Source organism: Typopeltis vanoorti, chromosome 10, assembly GCF_054136105.1.
Source record: "Typopeltis vanoorti isolate ZY-2024b chromosome 10, IOZ_Tvanoo_1.0, whole genome shotgun sequence".
Lineage (NCBI taxonomy): Eukaryota > Metazoa > Arthropoda > Arachnida > Uropygi > Thelyphonidae > Typopeltis > Typopeltis vanoorti.
Window position 1 is genome coordinate 99,530,818 of NC_143558.1, and position 19,462 is coordinate 99,550,279.

Here is a 19,462-nt window from a genome sequence, read left to right on the forward strand (position 1 = left end):
TAATCATTCTTTTTTTTTTGCTGGCTACATATTGAAAGAACTCTTTAGGATTCTTTTTGGCTTCATTAGCTAACTGCTGTTCATACCTCACTTTTGCTACCCTTAGTCACCTGTCCTTTCTGAGCCTCCCTGTTTCCTTGTTCCTCTTGCACACTCATTCTCTATACTCATGCCACTCACTTTCTCATTCATAATCACCTCTTCAATCTCTCCTCTCTTACTTTCCTGCTCTTCCGCATCACTTCCCACTTGATCAGACATTCTCTGTACTCACTTCTCTACCTTCCGGCAGCAGTCTCTCCAAGCGACTCACACCAAAACCACTCAAATGCAGTCCATCATTCTTATATAGTTCACTTTGTCCTTCAAATTCATTCCACACATTAACAAACTGTACTCCTTTCTTCTCACACATTTCAGCTAAAATATCATTCATAATGTTTGCTCTCTCTTGGCCTCATCTCACCACCACTGTCATACCTAAGCAACACGGTTACTATCTTCCTAATCACACTATTCTTTTTTATCCATCTAAGCAACCTCCTGATATCCATTCTGACATGCTCTTTGTTCTCGGTCAAGTCATTCATACATATTAAAATATCAACTCTCTTGCGCACTTCCTTCTCATATCCAATGCCTCAATTACTATACTCATTTATCACCTGGAAAACATACTTTGTGCATCCTCTCATCCAGCACACCTTTAATAATCGAGTCTCCATAAAACGCTATTTGCGAGCCTCTCGTTACCTCTTTTATACCAACCTAATTTGTTTTAATCATTTTAACTCTCCCATACATTTCCCAACTTTTCTTAATTTCATTCTGCATCCATTTCATCTCTTGCCTGATCCTAACCAACTCAATTTTCGAATCTTGTGTCACATTCTCTCTGTCAATCAATCTTTTTAATTTTCGAACTCTCGAACCATGCTTCACACTTTTACTCTCATTCATCCTTTCGAGTTTTCATATGCAGTAAACTGACATAATACATTGGTCTTTAGCCTTGAAATTCCCAACAACCCATCCTTATGAAAATTTGTTGAGAAATCATGGTTTTTGCTGTAACTGGATCAATAACCAATAAAAGGATAAAAACATGTTGATATTATATACTGTAACAACTCTGATCTGGCTGGATGAAACTTAATAAAATTTGGAATTTAGGATATCCATAAGAAGATGTATGTGAGGTTTCAATCAGATAATTTTTATTAGCTAAACATGGCAATATGTTTCAAACATATATTAATAATTGAATGGCTGAGTGAAGGTTAAATGTGATATTTAGGTTATCATCTCTATAAAAGTGTACTGTCTTTTAAATTTTACTTTCAATTGGACATCTGCAATGGCAATATTAGGGCAAACCAAAATTATATGCCTAGAGTACATGAGGCATTGAAAAAAAATTGGGGCTGATGTTTTTTTGTGAATGTAATATTAATTCCTCCTTGGCTTAGCATAATTTATGAAATTTAGTATTGAAGATTACTATCAAAATTTTTTTCAATAATTTCAAATGACAAAATCGATAAAAAAATAAAAAAAAAGAAACAAAAAACAAAGGAATAAAGAAAAACTGTCTTACTGAATATGCCAAAAATGGCTCTAATTCAAACTGTTGCAATGATAAATGGTGTCACTATACAAGAGCGCTATAAGAAACACTTTATTTTTTATGTTGCACTCATTTTACTTGATATTTTTCTTTTCTATCAAATCTCTTTTCTACCTATCAACAAAATTTTGCAACTTGCAAACCTTCAATTGATCCTCATAGGAAGCATTCCCAACTTGTCAGTATTACACTTCCCTCAGAAACTTCTCCATCACTTCCTCATTCCCACAAAACCCAAGCAACTAAATCGGAACACAGTCAGCAGTTGGATGTTGCCATATCACAGTATACAAACACAAGGCAGTAACGTAACTGCTTATCCAGATTCACCAGTGTATGTTTTAATATCCAAATGATACTTTCTACTATTCTATCTACTTTTGTCCACTGAACTCAACTTCCTGCCAACCAAATCTGTATCCTCATTACTTTCTTGCAGTGAAGTCCCATCAATGTAATACACAGCTTAACTTTTCAGCTCCAAGTGAATATTAATCTTACACTTTTTCAATGAAATGCCAAACTTTACCCACGATGTCAGTCTAGTCAAATTGTTCAAATCATTAATTCTACAGGATCTCTGAATCACTTTTTACCCCCCCCCCTCCTGTGCCACCAAATCATTCTCAGTATCATTAATGCAAAAAATAATAATAATAACACCAACAGCAGCACACTTAAAGAATATCCAGTGGAAAAATACTAGCTACTGCTTTCTCCTGGATTCTACTACAAGCATAAACAAAAAGGATAACTGGAATGGGAAGATAAAATCAGATTATGCAATAAATTAGTCATGAAAACCAAAGGAAATCCCAATTCTTTCACTATGCAGCAAGAGTGACTGCATATGGTCGAAGGTAACAGATGGAAAATAAATACTCGAATTACTAAGTGATCACTTTCCAAAGGAGTAACATCCAAGTACAAATGATACAGTAACTCAAGTGATGGGGACAAAAGTGAGAACTAAAGTAAACACTCTTGAAAAGCTCAAGCTATTATGTAATCTTATGCAAAAATATCCATGGGATTAGGTGGGATATCAGCTTACAAACCATGATAAAATTAAAGCGAATTCGTAGTGCTTTTGACAGTTTAACTGAAGTGTCAGCAATTGCAGAATCCCAAGGGAGTAGAAATATTGCAAGATGGCTATATTACATAAAGAAGGCTCTCAGAGAGAGCGAGAGAAAGATAGCAATATTAGTACAGTAGTCAAGGTGTTGTTGGTTAAGCCAAGAATTTAGGAATGGGCAGACAGATATGTGATACTATTTGTGAAGTACCAAAGCTGTTTGAAATTGAAGTTTTGCCTTAGTAAATTACTCACTTTCTAATAATAAACTAACAGCTGAGTTGGATAAGTGAAATAATAATAATTATTATTATTTTGGTAACCTACATGGAGTCAACAGACTCATCGTGGGAGGCCCACTCAGCCAGCAACATGTTTATCATAATGAGCTTTAAAGTTACAGGAAAACCCCACTTAACATGAATTCGATATTTGCGATAATCAGTTAGCATGATTGAGTGAAATGATACCATTTCCAGAATACAAAGAACAAGGAAAAGTTGCTACTGCTTTAAGCATGCAGATCACCTGAAATAGAAGCCATTTACTGATAGAGATGGAGCTTCTTCTATCACTCTGGATTCAGGATTATAACCAAAAAAATACCTCTTACTATCTTCCTAATCACACTATTCTCTTTTATCCATCTAAGCAACCTCCTGATATCCATTCTGACATGCTCTTTGTTCTCAGCCAAGTCAACAAGGAATATTCAGGCAAAAGCTCGCTATTATTTTTACCTCATTGAAAGAGACCAAATTTCCAGAGCAATGTGAAAGCTTTACTGTGAGTTTAGGATGGTTTGGCCATTTTAAAAATCGAACTGGACCGCATAATGCAAGAATAACTGGGTAATCTGCTAGTGCTGATAAAGATTCTGCGGTGAAGTTTCATGAAGAAATGCAGAGAATAATTCAGGAGGGTGATTATGATGATCAGCAAATATTCAACGTCGATGGAATTGGTCTCTTTGGAAGTGTATGCCAACAAAAACTTTCTTAGCTAAAACTGAAGCATCTCAATACCAGAATACAAAGTATCTAAAGATTGTCTTATGCTCTTATTAGGAGCCAATGCAGAAGGTGACTTTAAGCTCAAGCCTATGTTAGTTTATCATGCGCGAAATCCAAGAACTAATATTTTGAAGAAATCGCCACAATTGGAAAAGAACTTGGATTTAATGAACTGGATAATAAAGATGTGAGAAATTGCTCGATTCCCATTCAGAACAGTTAACCGAGCATGATCTCCTTCAACTAGAACATAGGTTCACAAACTTTTTCGAGCCACCACCCACTTTGCATGACATAAATTTTGTAACGCCTCCCCCCCCCATTATAACAGCGTTCCACGTTTTGTCTGAATAATTATAAATAATAATTAATAAATAAAATAATTACACAAGATATAAACAACAAACCTACAAAACATAACCACAGAAAACAGTATAATATATAAAAGTGGTTTTATATATTTTATATATATTTTGAAATGAAATATAACGAATATATTTGCTACTGTAAACATAACCTATTATACACACATATATACATGCTCTATTTTCTCATTGACATAGAAAATTGACATCTATTTCTATCTGACATGGTTAATTTTCAAATGATTAAATAATTAAAATAGAAAATTGATAAAATAATTGATCGTGTAAGATGGGCATAAGATGAATTAAAATGCAATATTTAAATTTTAAATGATTATCCAATCGTAAAATCATGAAAATAATTAATTTTTAAATATATATTATTAATTTCTTCTATAAAGAACCACCGACCCCCTAGACCGCCTGAACGCCCCCAAATGCTTCTGATCCCACTATACTCCCCCCCCTCCCCCCTAGAAGGCTTCAGTGCCCACTGGGGGTGGTACTGACTACTTTGGGAACCTATGAACTAGAAGAACAGCATGCATATGAAGAAGATAATGAGTGCCAACAAGAAAAGAATGTTATGACTAAGAAGCTAACTGTGAAAGAACTTGAGCTAGTTTTCAATCACATTGAGCATGTGAAAGAAATTTTGTTCGATGCTGATCCTGATATGGAATGAAGAATTGAAGTCCACCGAAATCTTGATAAAGCGTTCGCCAGCTATCGCAAATTGCATGACAAGATGAAAAAGTCGAGCACAATTCAAACATCTTTACTTAATTTTTTTGTAAAAAAGTAGCTCAGTCAAATGTTTAGACATTAAATAAAAATTTAAGCAAATAATTTTTATTAACTTTGGTGATTTTATCCTCTAATATAGCTTATACTGTAATTTTTTTTTTCCAAATTGCACTCACTGATGGATGAATTAATATTATTCCTATTGTTTATTGCATTCACTTAAAGCGATTTTGCTTAGCACGCATTAATTGTTGGATTAATTAATTGTGTTAAGTGAGGTTTGCCTGTATTTACACTACCTGCATTCACAATGCACTCTGTCAATGCATTTCACTCACTAACAACTCTCCACATAAAAACTCTACTCCTCACACCTTTCTTCACCACATTTTTATAAAACTTCCAGGGATGGTTTCTCATTCTTCCCATCTTAACATCCACTATTTTACTAATTCCTTCTGTATTAATCTGATAGAATTCCTTAACTAATTTGAAGGTCCTTATCATATCTCCTATTTTCCTCCTAACTACCAACCTCTGTAATCCACATTCTCTCAAATGCTCTTCATAACCAATACTCCAGAGTCCTGATATCACTTTGGTTGTGTGTCTTTGCCCTCTCTAGTGTTTTGATGTCACAATGAAAACTAGGTGACCAAATCTGAGCACAACAGTCCATATTTTGTCTGATCAATGCCTTATATATAGAAACACCTCTTTATACTTACATGTCGATGCACTTTTTATCATAGCAGCAACATTTGTGATGTGCCCTCGGAACTTCAGTCCACTGTCTACCATCACTCCAAGATTACGAATCTGATCCACTTCCTGAAGAAAAGCTCCACCAATACAGTATATAGCCTTATTTCTCTGTATCCCAAAGTGTAACACCTTGCATTTATTAATATTAATACTGCAACCCTACTCATTTGTCCAAGCAAAAAAGTTTATTCAAATCTTCCTGTAGAGAGAACATTAGCACTACTCCTGATAATTCTATTTAATGTTGCATCATCATCAAACATTATACCAGGTTACTGCTGAGGCTAGCAGTTAGCTAGTCTCATTTTCCTCTCAAAAACTCAGCTTTTTAGCCTGAAAAACAGGCAAACTAGCCCAGAAAAGCACATGTAATTTACAGACGAAGCAGAAAATGCAGTATTAACACAACTCTTTCATAAGGAGTACAATACCAAGTTTCTTATCAATTCAGCTGATTCTCACTAAAGCAAACACATATAGCATACTCGCTATAACAGACTACCAGAAAGTCCCAAAAAATGTACTATGATCATGTTGTAGTATATTATGGAATAATCACACAATGATTTCTCCTGAATATACTACAGCATGATTCTTTAGTAATGGTCATTCAGCAGCACAGACCTAAAATGATATCTATCATATTAAAGAATGATATTATTACTTATAGAAAATCAAGTTAATCAGAATCATTAACATATAGAAAGAAATGGAAAGAGAGAAATAAGTGGAAGAAAGGAATTTTGAAATGAGAAGGCTAAGGGCATTTCGCAGAATGCCCTTCAGCCACATTCTTCAATAGACTCCTGATAATTCTACCTAACTCTGCATCATTAGCAAACATTTGAAGATCCTCAGTCATGCCATATGAAATATCATTAACAAATAAGTTCAAATAGTAGGGAGCAAGAACAGAAGAGCTGAGACATTGCTCCATTTAAGGGTTTTATAGGATGATAAAGACTTTTTTTGATACATGGCAGAAAAGTAGAGAATAAAAAATGGAAATTAGATATAATTTTCATCCTTTATAAACACAACCATCTCTGGGTTGCCAGAGATGGTTGTGTTTTATCGATGAATGTGTTCAAGGAGAGGTGTAACAGGCATTGTGTACATAATGATTAGCGTGGGTTGCCTGCAATGTCTTTGACTGCATGGAGATGCTAAAAAAGTAATAATAGATCAGGAGAAGCAGAAACAACATTTGCAATAATAGGTGATCATTTTGCAAAAATGTATCATCCAGATGGAAATGCCACCTGGTTGATACTACCACCACCACCACCCTCTCATTGCTTGTATGAGAACAGTGATAAAATGGAGGCATCAAACAGTTGTATTGCTTCTGTAGCTGATAAGATTTCAAAAAAAAAAAAAAAAATATCACTTTCATGCTTAGCACAAAAATTTAATTACCAAATAGCAGCTCCAAATGCACCTAAGAGCCTGTCATGAAATTATTATTATTATTCAGGCCTCCATGGAATCAAAAGACTCATCGTGGGAAGTCCTTTCTAAAAAACACAAGTCTATCAAGACTCATTGAGAGAGATCCCTCCTAGGACACACAAAGTCTATCATACCACTCCTTAAAAGCATTGATCGTTCTTGCTCTCACCACTCCATCAGGCAATGCATTCCATGGTTCAACCACCCTCCATGCAAAAAAACCTCACCCTCTTTCTCACAGTTTCCTTTCATAACTTCCGGGATGGCCCCTTGTCACGACTGTTTCCCACTGTTCAACCAAGCGAAAGAACTCCCCAGTGTCAACCCTGTAACCACCTTTCAACAGTTTAAAATTCTCAATCATATCAACTCTCCTTCTATCCACCAAACTCTGCAGTCCACACTCCCTCAGCCAATCCTCATAACTAACATCGTACAGTCCTGACACCATCTTTGTTATCCGCCTTTATCCCCTTCAAATCTTGGTAACCAGATCTGAGAACAATAGTCTAAGTGTGGTTGGATCAGAGTCATATACAATGGAATGATAACCATTTTATTTCCCATCGATGTGTCCCAAACCTCAAGACCTTACATTTTGCTGCATTAAACTGATATCCCCATTCATTTGCCTATCTATCTAGCTTATTCAAATCCTCTTGCAGGGCTACCACATCTGCACTATTACTAATAACCCTTCCCAGCATCGCATCATCTGCAAACAATTGAATATCCCCTTGCAATCCACGGATAATGTCATTGACATAAAGGTTAAAGAATACAGGTCACAGTACTGAGCCCTGTGAAACCCCACTTGTAACCTTCTGCCTCTTTGATATTGCTCCACCATACACAACTCTCTGATACCTATCAGACAGCCAATCCTGAATCCAGTTGACCAATCTGACATCCAGACCCATGTGCTGCAACTTGAATATCAGCTTATCATCTGGCACCCTGTCAAATGCCTTTGCTAAGTCTAGGAAAATGGCAGTATATGCCTTTCCCTCGTCTAATGCTCTTGTAACTTTATCATAAAAGACTAGCATATTGCTAAAACAAGAGCACCCCTTCACAAATCCATGTCGACTCTCACAGATAACATTACCCTCATCTGCCCAATGCTGTATACGGTCCCTCACTAGTTTCTCCAAGATCTTACTGACTACTAATGACACACAAACTGGCCTATAATTAGACACTTCCAGTCTGCTACCACCATTATGCAATGACTATATCTAGAAGAGAGCTATTCACTTAATAACTATTCTCTGACTTCCTCCAGTTGCTTTCCCATGGATACTCTGTTTCTGAATTGTGTCTTTTCTTTATTTTTGCAGCCACTGCTCTCTAATTACTTGCTACCATACTGCACTGCCATATTATGGGTCATGAGACCTCTTGTGTTATTGATATTACAAAAAAAAGAAAAAAGAGGGGGTGGGGGAACTGAACCTTTTTACACCTCATAACAATATCATTCTACTTATATGTAATGAATGCTGAATAACAAAACATTTTACTCTGGAGTGATGGGTGTTTTACCATGTTAGCATGAAACACGTAAGCTAACACAACTTCAAATATCATAAAATAAAGAACACAACAAAGTGTTTGGAATTGACAAAAAGCCTGGGTCATAAAGTGAAGTGTCAGAAAAAATTAGAACTAGGTATTTCTTGAGAAGTTTTTGAAAAATTCTGGTTCACTGAATTGAACTCTTTTAAGTAAGTTTGACAGTAATAATTATTAAGCATCGGCTATGGAAATCGTTAAAGAACTATTGAATAAGCAGTGTATTTGAATGGTGTTACAAAAAGTGTTTTTTTTTCCCCTTAATTATATCATATAGAATGTATGATAATGCTTTTGTGTGATAGCCAGACTGAATTTAATCATTGCACTGTGGTACTGTGGTTTTAAAAGTGTTCACTTCAGTTGTTATCATGATTAATGTGAAAATGCTAGTTAACATTACAAAAAATGGTGGCAGTGGTAAAAATAAAAGCAAACACCAGCAGCGCAGAAGGTCTCAACTCAGAGATCAAGTTTTTTTCTGGACTTATTTATGGAGTGTTAGATCGAACAATAATAAAAAGGAATGGATTATAGTATGTTAGAAGTGTGATGAAAGGCTAGAACATTCCAATAATGAGAACAGTGTTACCAGGAATAATCAAAAATGAATGGGAGTGCTTGCAATGGTATAATAGAAGTGACGTAGAAGACCTTAGGCAAGAGTTAATGAAAATGAAGAGTCCGATTAAATGTATAGAGGATGAAATTGAATGTTTAAAGATGAGCATAACTGATGTAAATGACAAGGAAGTTAATAAGAAGCAAGTATCTAAGGATGATAGAGTTGCTTTATATGGTGACTCAATCATTAGAGGTGCATGGAAAAAAATAAAGTGAACGAGACATGTTTTATATGTGGTACAATAAAACAAATATCAGATGCTTTGCATGAAAGGAAGAAACAGGCTTCAGAATTAGTGGGAGTGGTGGGGACAAATGACTTGAATAGTGAGACATAGAATGTGAAAAGGGATTCAAAGAAGTTGTTGTAGGAAGTAAAGGATAATAGTGTCATTGGGAAAGTGGTTAGTTTGTTGCTCAGATATGACAGTAATGAACTGAGAAGGAGAGCAATGATACTGAATGATACTGACAAGATGGCTGAGAGTGTTCAATTTGAGAATATATAGAATGAATTCAAAGGGAAGTTAGAATGGTTCAAAGCTAATGGAATGCATTTGAATGGGTTTAGTGTTGGTCATTTGGTGCAATTGTTGTTTACTAAGAGTAAACAGAGTTCATAGAAAATTAGTACCACTAAGATTCAGAGAGAGGTTGAGAAGCAGGTTGTGGAGGGATGGGAAGAGGATAGATACAAAGGTGAGGAAGTGATTATAGCAGAGAAAAGTGATGCAGTACAAAATGGTGAAGATGATAAGAATATAAATGAAAATCAGAGTCAGGATCAGGGAAATGGTGATGGTCAGGATGAAGAGAGAAGTGTGCTATAGCAGAGAGAGAGTATAGAGTGATTGTGTCGATGGGATGGCCTCAAAGAATGGAGAATTGTTATGCTTATATACTAATGTATGGAGTATCAGAAATAAAAGGGCTGAGTTTGTAGCATTGATTGAATCAGTATGCCCAAAGATAACTGTCATAAGTGAAACTTGGTTTACTGAGGATGATATACTTGAAATGGTAGAATATACAATTTTCGGAAGGATAGGAAGAATAATAATAACAATATTATTATTATTATTCAGGCCTCCATAGAGTCAAGAGACTCATCATGGGAGGTCCTTCCTAGGAAACACAAAGTCTATCATACCACTCCTTGGACTCATTCACTGTTCTTGCTCTCACCACTCTATCAGGCAATGCATTCTACGGTTCAACCACCATCCATGCAAAGAAACCACTCCTCACCAACTTTCTCATAGCTTCCTTTTGCAACTTCTAGGGATTTCTTTTGCAAACTTCCTTTTGAGACTTCCAACCACCATTGTTAATGCTGTTAATTGTGTCCTTCAAGAGTTGAAGAGGAAAATAGTAGTATGTGTGAAGTTTCTGAAGCTGTTTGGTGTGAAGTTGAGATCAATAGAATAGTGTATGTAATAGGATGCTGTTACAGGCGAGGGAATGTGGAGAGTATTGATGGTGAAATGTTTAGGCAAATTAGTATCAAATTATGTAGGAGTATCAAAGAGAGGGGAACGCATGTGGAATTATAAGGCAGGTGATTATAATAGTCTAAGATGTCAACTTGGGGAAGTTTCATGGAGGGAGGAATTGGAAGGCTGGGATATCATTAGCGAGTGGGAAATTGTGAAAGAATGTTTGTTAGTAGCAGTGGTAAGTTGTATACCACGAGTGAAGAAGAGGACACAATTTGGAGTAAAGTGGATGACGAACAATATTAAACAGGAATTGCATGCGAAAAAGAGGCTATGGAAGAGATATAAGGAGACAGATGAGAGAAGATGCATGAAGAATATAAGACACAGGCTAGAAGAGTGACTAGTATGGTAAGGAAAGCGAAACTGGAATATGAGAGGAGATTGGCCCTAAGATCCAAAGAACATCCTAGGAATTTTTTAGCTATGTGGCCAGTAGGAGGAGAAATGACTATGGAAGAATGATATTGTGGGATAAAAATGGGAAGAGAGTGACTGATGCAAAAGACATAGTGGAATTGTTTAATGAATACTTTATTGGAGTATTTCATCCTGGAGGAGTCAGTTTTAATGCTAGAGGGATAGGGCAGCTTTGAGGTTTAGAGGTACAGGAGGAGAGTGTGTTTCAAATACTGAGTACTCTGGATGTCAGTAAAGCTTTAGGACTGGATGGTATTTCACAAGTTTTGAAAGAATGTGCTAGGGAACTGACAGTGCCTTTAACCTGGCTTTTCAATGAAAGTCTGGCTGTGGGAAAGGTGGCCAGGGAATGGAAGGAAGGTAAGATAGTGCCATTGCATAAGAGTGGTAACAGACTGGAAGTGTCTAATTATAGGCCAGTTTATGTATCATCAGTAGTAGTTAAGCTCTTAGAGAAAGTAGTGAGGGACCGTATACAACATTGGGCAGATGAGAGTAATGTTATCTGTGAGAGTCAACATGGATTTGTGAAAGTGTGCTCTTGTTTTAGCAATATGCTAGCCTTTTATAATTAAGTTACAAGAACATTAGATGAGGGAAAGGCATATACTGCAATTTTCTTAGACTTAGCAAAGGCATTTGACAGGGTGCCAGATGATAAGCTGATATTTAAGTTGCAGTACATGGGTCGGGATGTCAGATTGGTCAACTGGATTCAGGATTGGCTGTCTGATAGGTATCAGAGAGTTGTGTATGGTGGAGCAGTTTCAAGGAGGCAGAGGGTTACAAGTGGGGTCCCACAGGGATCAGTACTAGGACCTATATTGTTTAACCTTTATATCAATGACATTGCCAGTGGATTGCAAGGAGATATTCAGTTGTTTGCAGATGATGCAAAGCTGGGAAGGATTATTAGTAATAGTGCAGATATGGTAGCTGTGCAAGAGGATTTGAATAAGCTAGATAGATGGGCAAATGAATGGGGGTTTCAGTTTAATGCAGCAAAATGTAAGGTCTTGAGATTTGGAAAACATCGATGGAATGCTGCATACTCTATGGAAGGAGTTATACTGGAGAAAGTAGGGGAGAGAAGAGATCTGGGGTTGATGATTGATAGAAACCTGAAATTTAGGGGACATATTGCAAAGGTGGTGAAGGTAACACAGAGGACTGTGCTGCAATTATGAGAAGGACACTGACCTGCAGAGATAAAAGGGTTATCATTCTGTTGTATAAGTTTCTGATCAGACCACACTTAGACTATTGTTCTCAGATTTGGTGCCCAGGATTTGAAGGGGATAAATTAACTGTGGAAATGGTATACAAAGACGGATAACAGAGATGGTTTCAGGACTATACAACGATAGTTATGAGGATCGGCTGAGGGGAATGTGGACTGCAGAGTTTGGTGGATAGAAGAAGGAGAGGTGATATGATTGAGCCTTTTAAACTGTTGAGAGGTGATTACAGGATTGACACTGGGGAGTTCTTTCGCTTTATTGAATAGCGGGAAGGAGTGATGACAAGAGGCCATCCCTGGAAGTTACAAAAGGAAACTGTGAGCAAGAGGGTGAGCAGTGGTTACTTCGCATGGAGGGTGGTTGAACCATGGAATGCATTGCTTGATGGAGTGGTGAGAGCGAGAACGGTCAATGAATTTAAGGAGTGGTATGATAGACTTTGTGTTTCTTAGGTGGGGGGACCTCCCCTCGATGAGTCTTTTGACTACATGGACGCCTGAATAATGATAATAATAATAATAAAAAAAGTAAAAGGAAGATGATTCTAATAGGAAATTTAATTATGGAAATGTGGATTGGAAAGAGGAGATAGTATATAATTCACTCTCCTTGTTACTATACATCGTTGAGTTTCATGTTTAATAATAATTTGTTGAGTTTCTGCAGGATAACTATCTAGAGCAGCATGCGATGGAAGCAACATGAGGTTTATCAGTGCTAGATTTGGTGATATCCTCACAGGTGTTGTTGTGAATGAGGTATTAACACACTGCCACCTGTTGGTGAAAGTGATCTTCTGGTATTGGTTTGTAAGGTAGTAAAACAGGAAAAAGTTGTTATTAAGGTCTATATGTGAAAATATAAGGTGGTTGATTATCAGAAGTTCCATAGTTAACTAGCATCTATACATTGGGTTGATGAATTGTGTAGAAAAGATGTTGACAGTGCATGGGGAAATGATAAGGCAGTATCTAACACAAGCAATGCATAACTGCCTACCAAGAGTTAAGCAAATAAATAGAGTAGGAGTGAAATGGATGAATGGTGAAATCAAGCAAGCAGTGTTACAAAAGAGGTTGTTATGGAGGAAGTACAAGACAGTTTGCATTGAGCAGATGCATGAAGAATATCAAGTGGTGGCCAGAAAAGTGACAAGCATGGTTAAAAAAGAAAAAGTAGAATATGAGTGCTAATCCAGGGGAATTTTTCAGCTATTTGGCAAGCAAGAGGAACTATAATTATGGCAGGTTGATGCTGGTGGATAGTTATGGTGGTAGAGTAACTATAGCAAATGATATAGTGGAATTATTCAATGAACACTTCATCAGTGTATGTCATAGTGGTGTGAGTGATACTGTGCAACATTTAGATGAGATGAAAGAATTAAAAGAATTAAAGGTGAAAGAAGCAGAGGTGTATCAAGTGTTACTCGTGTTAGATGTTAATAAGGCTGAGGGAATGGATGACATATCATCACATATTTTTAAGAATGTGTAAAAGAGTTAGCCATGTCCTGGTTATTTAATGAAAGTGTTGCAGTGGGGAAGGTTCCTAAAGAGTGGAAAGAAGGCATAATAACACCTCTCCACAAGCATGGTTCGAGAACAGAAGTTCCCAATTATAGACCGGCTTGTATATCTGGAGTTGTGATTGAAGTGTTGGAAAAATTGATTAGAAATAGAATACAGGATTGGGTTGATGGACATAAGATTCTCTGTGATGATCAGCATGGGGTTTGTAGGCAGATTTTGTTTTAGTAATCTGCTTATGTTTTAGGATATGGTAATGAACGTGTTGGATAAGCCAGAATCGTATACAGTGCTGTTCTTGGACTTTGCAAAAGTGTTTGATAGATTACCACATGATAACTTGGTGTACAAGCTGCAGAAGATTGGAATAGATAGTATATTGGTTAGATGGATCAGAGATTTGTCTGAATGATACCAGGAAATTGTGTTTGATGGAGCAGTGTCTCAGAAAAGAAAGGTGACCAGGGTTCTATTCTTGGGCCCCTACTGTTTAACTTGTATGTTAATGATATTTCATGTGGACTGATTGGGGATCTTCAGATGTCTGCCAATGAAGCAAAGTTATATAGAATTATCAGGAGTAGTGCTTATGTTAATTCTCTACAGGAAGATTTGAATAGACTTTTAGCTTGAACAAATGAGTGGGGTTAAAGTTTTAATATTAATAAATGCACAAGGTGCTAAACTTTGGGATATAAAGAAATAAGGCTACATACTGTATTGGTAGAGCTGTTCTTCAGGAAGTGGATCAGATTCAGAATCTTGGAGTGATAGTGGACTGAAGTTCCAAGGGCACATCACAAATGTTGCAAAGACTGCACATTGTATTGCTGCTATGATAGAAAGTACATTGGCATGTAAGTATAAGAGATGGTGGTGCCTCTATATAAGGCATTGGTCACACCATATATGGACTCTTGTGTTCAGATTTGGTCATCTGGTTTTCATTGTGATGTTGAAACACTAGAGAGGGCAAAGATGAATGTGATATCAGGAATTTGGAGTGTTAGTTATGAAGAGCGTTTGAGAGAATGTGGATTACAGAGGTTGGTGGATAGGAGGAAAATATGAGATTTGATAGATTCCTTCAAGTTAGTTAAGGGATCTATGAGATTAATACAGAAGAAATTATAAAAAGAGTGGATGTTAAGATAGGGAGAATGAGAGGCCATCCCTGGAAGTTGTATAACGATGTGATGAAGAAGGTTGTGGAGAATATATTTTTTATGTAGAGAGTTGTTAGTTAGTGAAATGCATTGCTAGTGTGCATTGTAAATGTAGGTAGTGTAAATAACTTCAAAGCTCATTATGATAGACATGTTGCTGGTTGAGTGGGCCTCCCCCTCCTACGTTGAGTCTTATAAAGGTTAACAAATAATAATAATAAGAAGAAGAATGGCTGTAATAGAAATAATAATAATATAGCTCATAATAATAAAATCTTGTTTCTAAGCTGACATAATTTTAATATGTTAACATATTCAGAGATCACTTACAACGATAAAAATTGGCTCTGTTGTAGGTCCTAGAGCTCTTATTGTTTCTGGAGCTAGAAATCCATGTGGCTTTCGTTCATAATTGAATGTGGTACCAGCAATTTTTAGGTCAGTAGGAAATTCAATTCTCCAGTTACCATTTAGATAAAAGTGACCAGTGAGATTTCTTATGGCTACATAAAGAAAAGTATATTAAGATTATCTAGTTATAAATCTTAAATTGACTTTGCTAATAATAATAATGATAATAATAATAATAATAATAATAATAATAATAATAATACATTATCTTTCTAACAGCAAAAATAATAAAATAAATGGATTATCTATCTTTCAGGGGGAGGGGTAAAATTTTTCTGAATTACAAATCAACTTCATTAGCTTCACATTGACTGTATTAACTTCATGTCTTACTGACACCCTTCAATAAAACATATGGAAAAAGTATATTATTATTATTATCCCAAGATCCCCATCAAAGATCAAAGACTCATTACAAGAGGTCCCTTTGTCATAAACCTAGCAATGCCACTGGATGAAGCAATAGGAAAGAAAGAAAGATTAATTTTAATGGAAATTAGTTAGACTGCATTTGAAAAGAACAATGTACAGCAGTAATATAAAAATAAATAAACTAAAGATGTCCAATAATTTAGGATTAAATAAATGAACAGCAAAATGAAGTACATGCTGTGGAAAAGGAAGATTTTGTGGTAAAAGTATTAAGAAAGTTTATAACCTTTTTTAAGTTAAGCAGATATGTTAATAACCTAAAGTTCTAAATTAGTTGAAGAACCATCAAAGACCCAGACACATTGGTGAATGATGTTAGACATTCATTTTAGCAACAGATAAGGAAGAACATAGGTAGAAATTGAGACCCAGGCAGAGAAGAACAATTTTGTACTATTAATCTTTGCCAGCTTGGGTGGTCTGAGTTATTAACATATCTGCTCTCCAACCAATAGGTAGCACTTCAAATCCTGCTGTGGGCATGGATGCTTGTGAATGTTTTTAGGTGGGATGATACTCATTGCCTAATGTGAGACCACCATCCTGCTTATTAGAGGCCTCAAGTGGGTTGAAAAGTTTCATGTTTGGTCTCTAGAGCAAGGTTTCTGGAATATATTAAAAAATTCAAAAGGAATTATAAAATTATTAAAAAAATATCCTTAACCTACTACAGTACTTAAATACTATAGGCTTACAACCTTTAATGACTGAGAATCACATACAAAAGAAAGTTGTCAAGATTAAAGTTATTTCTGAATATTCTGTTCACTGGGTAAAGTATGCAGTTAAAGATGACATATTGTGATGATTATTATCTTAGGTACTTCTTACGTTATTAAACAGGTTGGAGTTGGATAATATATATGGTAGAGGCAGAGAATAAGGTGTGATTACAGCTGAACAAATTCTCGAATGATAGTCTTCTTGAGACTATCATTTTCTTAAGGTTGGAAAAATTTATAATGGCCTCAAATGCTTCATGTCATAAGCAAAACCTGGTCTGGTGTAACATTCAGGTTCCTTGGCAATCAGTCCCATGATTACTATCAATAACTATTATTTACAAAAATAGTTATTGCTGTTTAGTTAATGTTTATGTTCTTCTTATTAACAGAAAAATACAGTGAATGCAGGAAATGTAAAAGATGAAACAGATTTCATAGACATCTGGGCGTGGTCTTTAGAAAAACTGAAGAATTCCTGAGTTCTGAGGGGGGGGGAGCTTTAAAGATACTCTGAGGTTGTACTTTTATATTATTTTTTATTTCACATTTCACTTTTTCCTGAAATCCCAATTAATCTGCCAAATTACAGTTAGTATTTCTTTTGGCTAAGTTGTTGACAGCAACTTCATTGATTCATTATGAAGGTCTTTTTTTTTTTTATTTTATTTGGGGTTCTTCTGTAAGGGTTTACTCACTACAGCAGAATGAATGAGACCTTTTTTAATGGTGTGATTATAATGAGTTTATGGGTGTGGTATCAATGGCTGCAAAACATATTGTATAGTCAACCAGGTTGTGAGAAGAACAGAACAAGTTCCATGAGTTGAGGGAGATATGGAAAGTTTCTGAGGTTGTACTTTCATACACTCCAAATATTTTTTTAAAATCTCAATTTACTGTATAGGATGGCAATTGCCAAATTGCAATCAGTGTTTCTCTTAGCTAAGCAGGATTTTGTTGTGTTATGTCATTGATGATTTGAGATTCATTTGTAAAGATTTACATTGCAGCTGAGGGATAAGGCCTCAGAGGAGTAATGGATATACGTATACCACCAAAGCACAATGATTATTTTGAACAGATAAGAAAAAAATTTAATATTAGCATAATTTCTGGACTTTCATGGGATAACAAGGCCACAACAGGTGACCAAGTAATCCACAGAACACAACACATATCATACTACACCTTGAACACATTCAGAGTTAGGGTAATCAAGACCCACTCCAGCAATGCATTCAACTCAATCACCCATATATAGGAATTACTTTTCATTTCCTTATTCACATGATCCTTATAAAGTTTTATTAAATATAAATAAACAAACATCCAGAATAAACAAATTTATTCAGGTCATTCTTTAAAAATTCCATGAGGTCTACAAAGACCAGGCAAGGAGGGTGACTTGGTTGGTGTGGGTAGCTAAAGTGAGGTATGAACAGCAGGTAGCTAATGAAGCCAAAAAAAAAAATCTAAGGAGTTCTTTTGATATGTAGCCAGCAAAAGAAAGAATGATTATGGAAGGATGACACTGATTGGAGAAAATGGTATAAAGACAGCTGTGGTGGAATGTGTGGTGGAGATACTTAATGAGCAGTTCATAAAGATCTTTCAATCTTGTGAATGTGACTTCATGGAGGGATTGAGAGCAGTTATGATGGAGATGAGAGACTGACTATAGGTGAGCAAGAAGTGTAAGGGGAGTTGAGTAAACTAGATGTTAATAAGGCTGTGGAAGTTGATAACATATCACCAAGTATTCTGAAAGAATGTGCCAGGGAGTTGACACCTGCCTTGACATATTTTTTTAATACGAGTCTTGCACTCGGTCAAGTTCCTAAGGAGTGGAAGGAGGGCAAGATTGTGCCACTTCATAAAGGATGTGATTGAACTCAAGCATCAACTATAGGCATATTTGTGTGTCAGGTGTTGTGGTTAAGTTGTTGGAAAAGCTTGTGAGAACTAGGATCCAGAGTTGGGTTGACAACAATGGTATTATCTTTGATGGACAGCATGGATTTGCTAAAGGAAGGTCATGTTTTAGTAATCTACTTACTTATTACAATAAAGTGATAGCTTCTTTTAACAGAGGAGAAGGATATACAGTAATATACTTGAATTTTGCAAAGGCTTTTGATAGAGTACCTCATGATAAGTTGAGAGTCAAACTAGAGCAGATGGGGTTGGATATTAGATTAGTGCATTGGATTGGAGACTGGCTATCTGATAGGTATGAACAATTTGTATATGGGGGAGTGATATCCAGGAAAAGGAAAGTCACTAGTGGAGTGCCTCAGGGGTCTGTTTTAGGGCCATTACTGTTTAACTTGTATATTAAGGATATTGGTGAAGATTTGGATGGAGATATTCAGTTGTTTGCAGATGATGCAAAGTTGGGATGAACAATGAAGAGTAATGAAGATGTTGTGGCCTTACAAGAAGACTTGAATAAATTGAGTGATTGGGCACGGAAATAGTGATGTGAGTTCAATGTTGCAAAATGTAAGGTTTTAAAATTTGGAAAACAAAGATGGGATGCAGAAATTATGCTTGGTGAGGATATATTGTTGGAGGTGGAGGAAATAAGAGATTTGGGAGTGATGTGGATAAGGATCTGAAATTTAGGGGACACATAGCCAAAATTGTGAAGACAGCACAAAGATTTCTGGAAATTATACAGAGGACACTGACTTGCAGAAGTAGGGAGATTTTTGTTCCATTGTATAAGGCTTTGATTAGGCCACACATGGACTACTGTGCCCAGATTTGGTCATCTGGTTTTCAGAAGGATGTGGA

The 19,462-nt window shown here is 36.1% G+C and overlaps 1 protein-coding gene across 3 annotated transcripts in view; it reads right to left on the reverse strand.

Moving 5' to 3' along the window:
• Positions 1-19,462, reverse strand: part of LOC150102627 (papilin-like) — an 843,028-nt gene that overhangs the window by 531,158 nt on the left and 292,408 nt on the right. For all 3 annotated transcript variants that reach the window (XM_090399411.1, XM_090399410.1, XM_090399409.1), the window contains one exon: positions 15,429-15,601. In XM_090399411.1, coding sequence (XP_090255537.1) covers positions 15,429-15,601 — 173 coding nt within the window. The remainder of the gene's footprint in view (positions 1-15,428; positions 15,602-19,462) is intronic.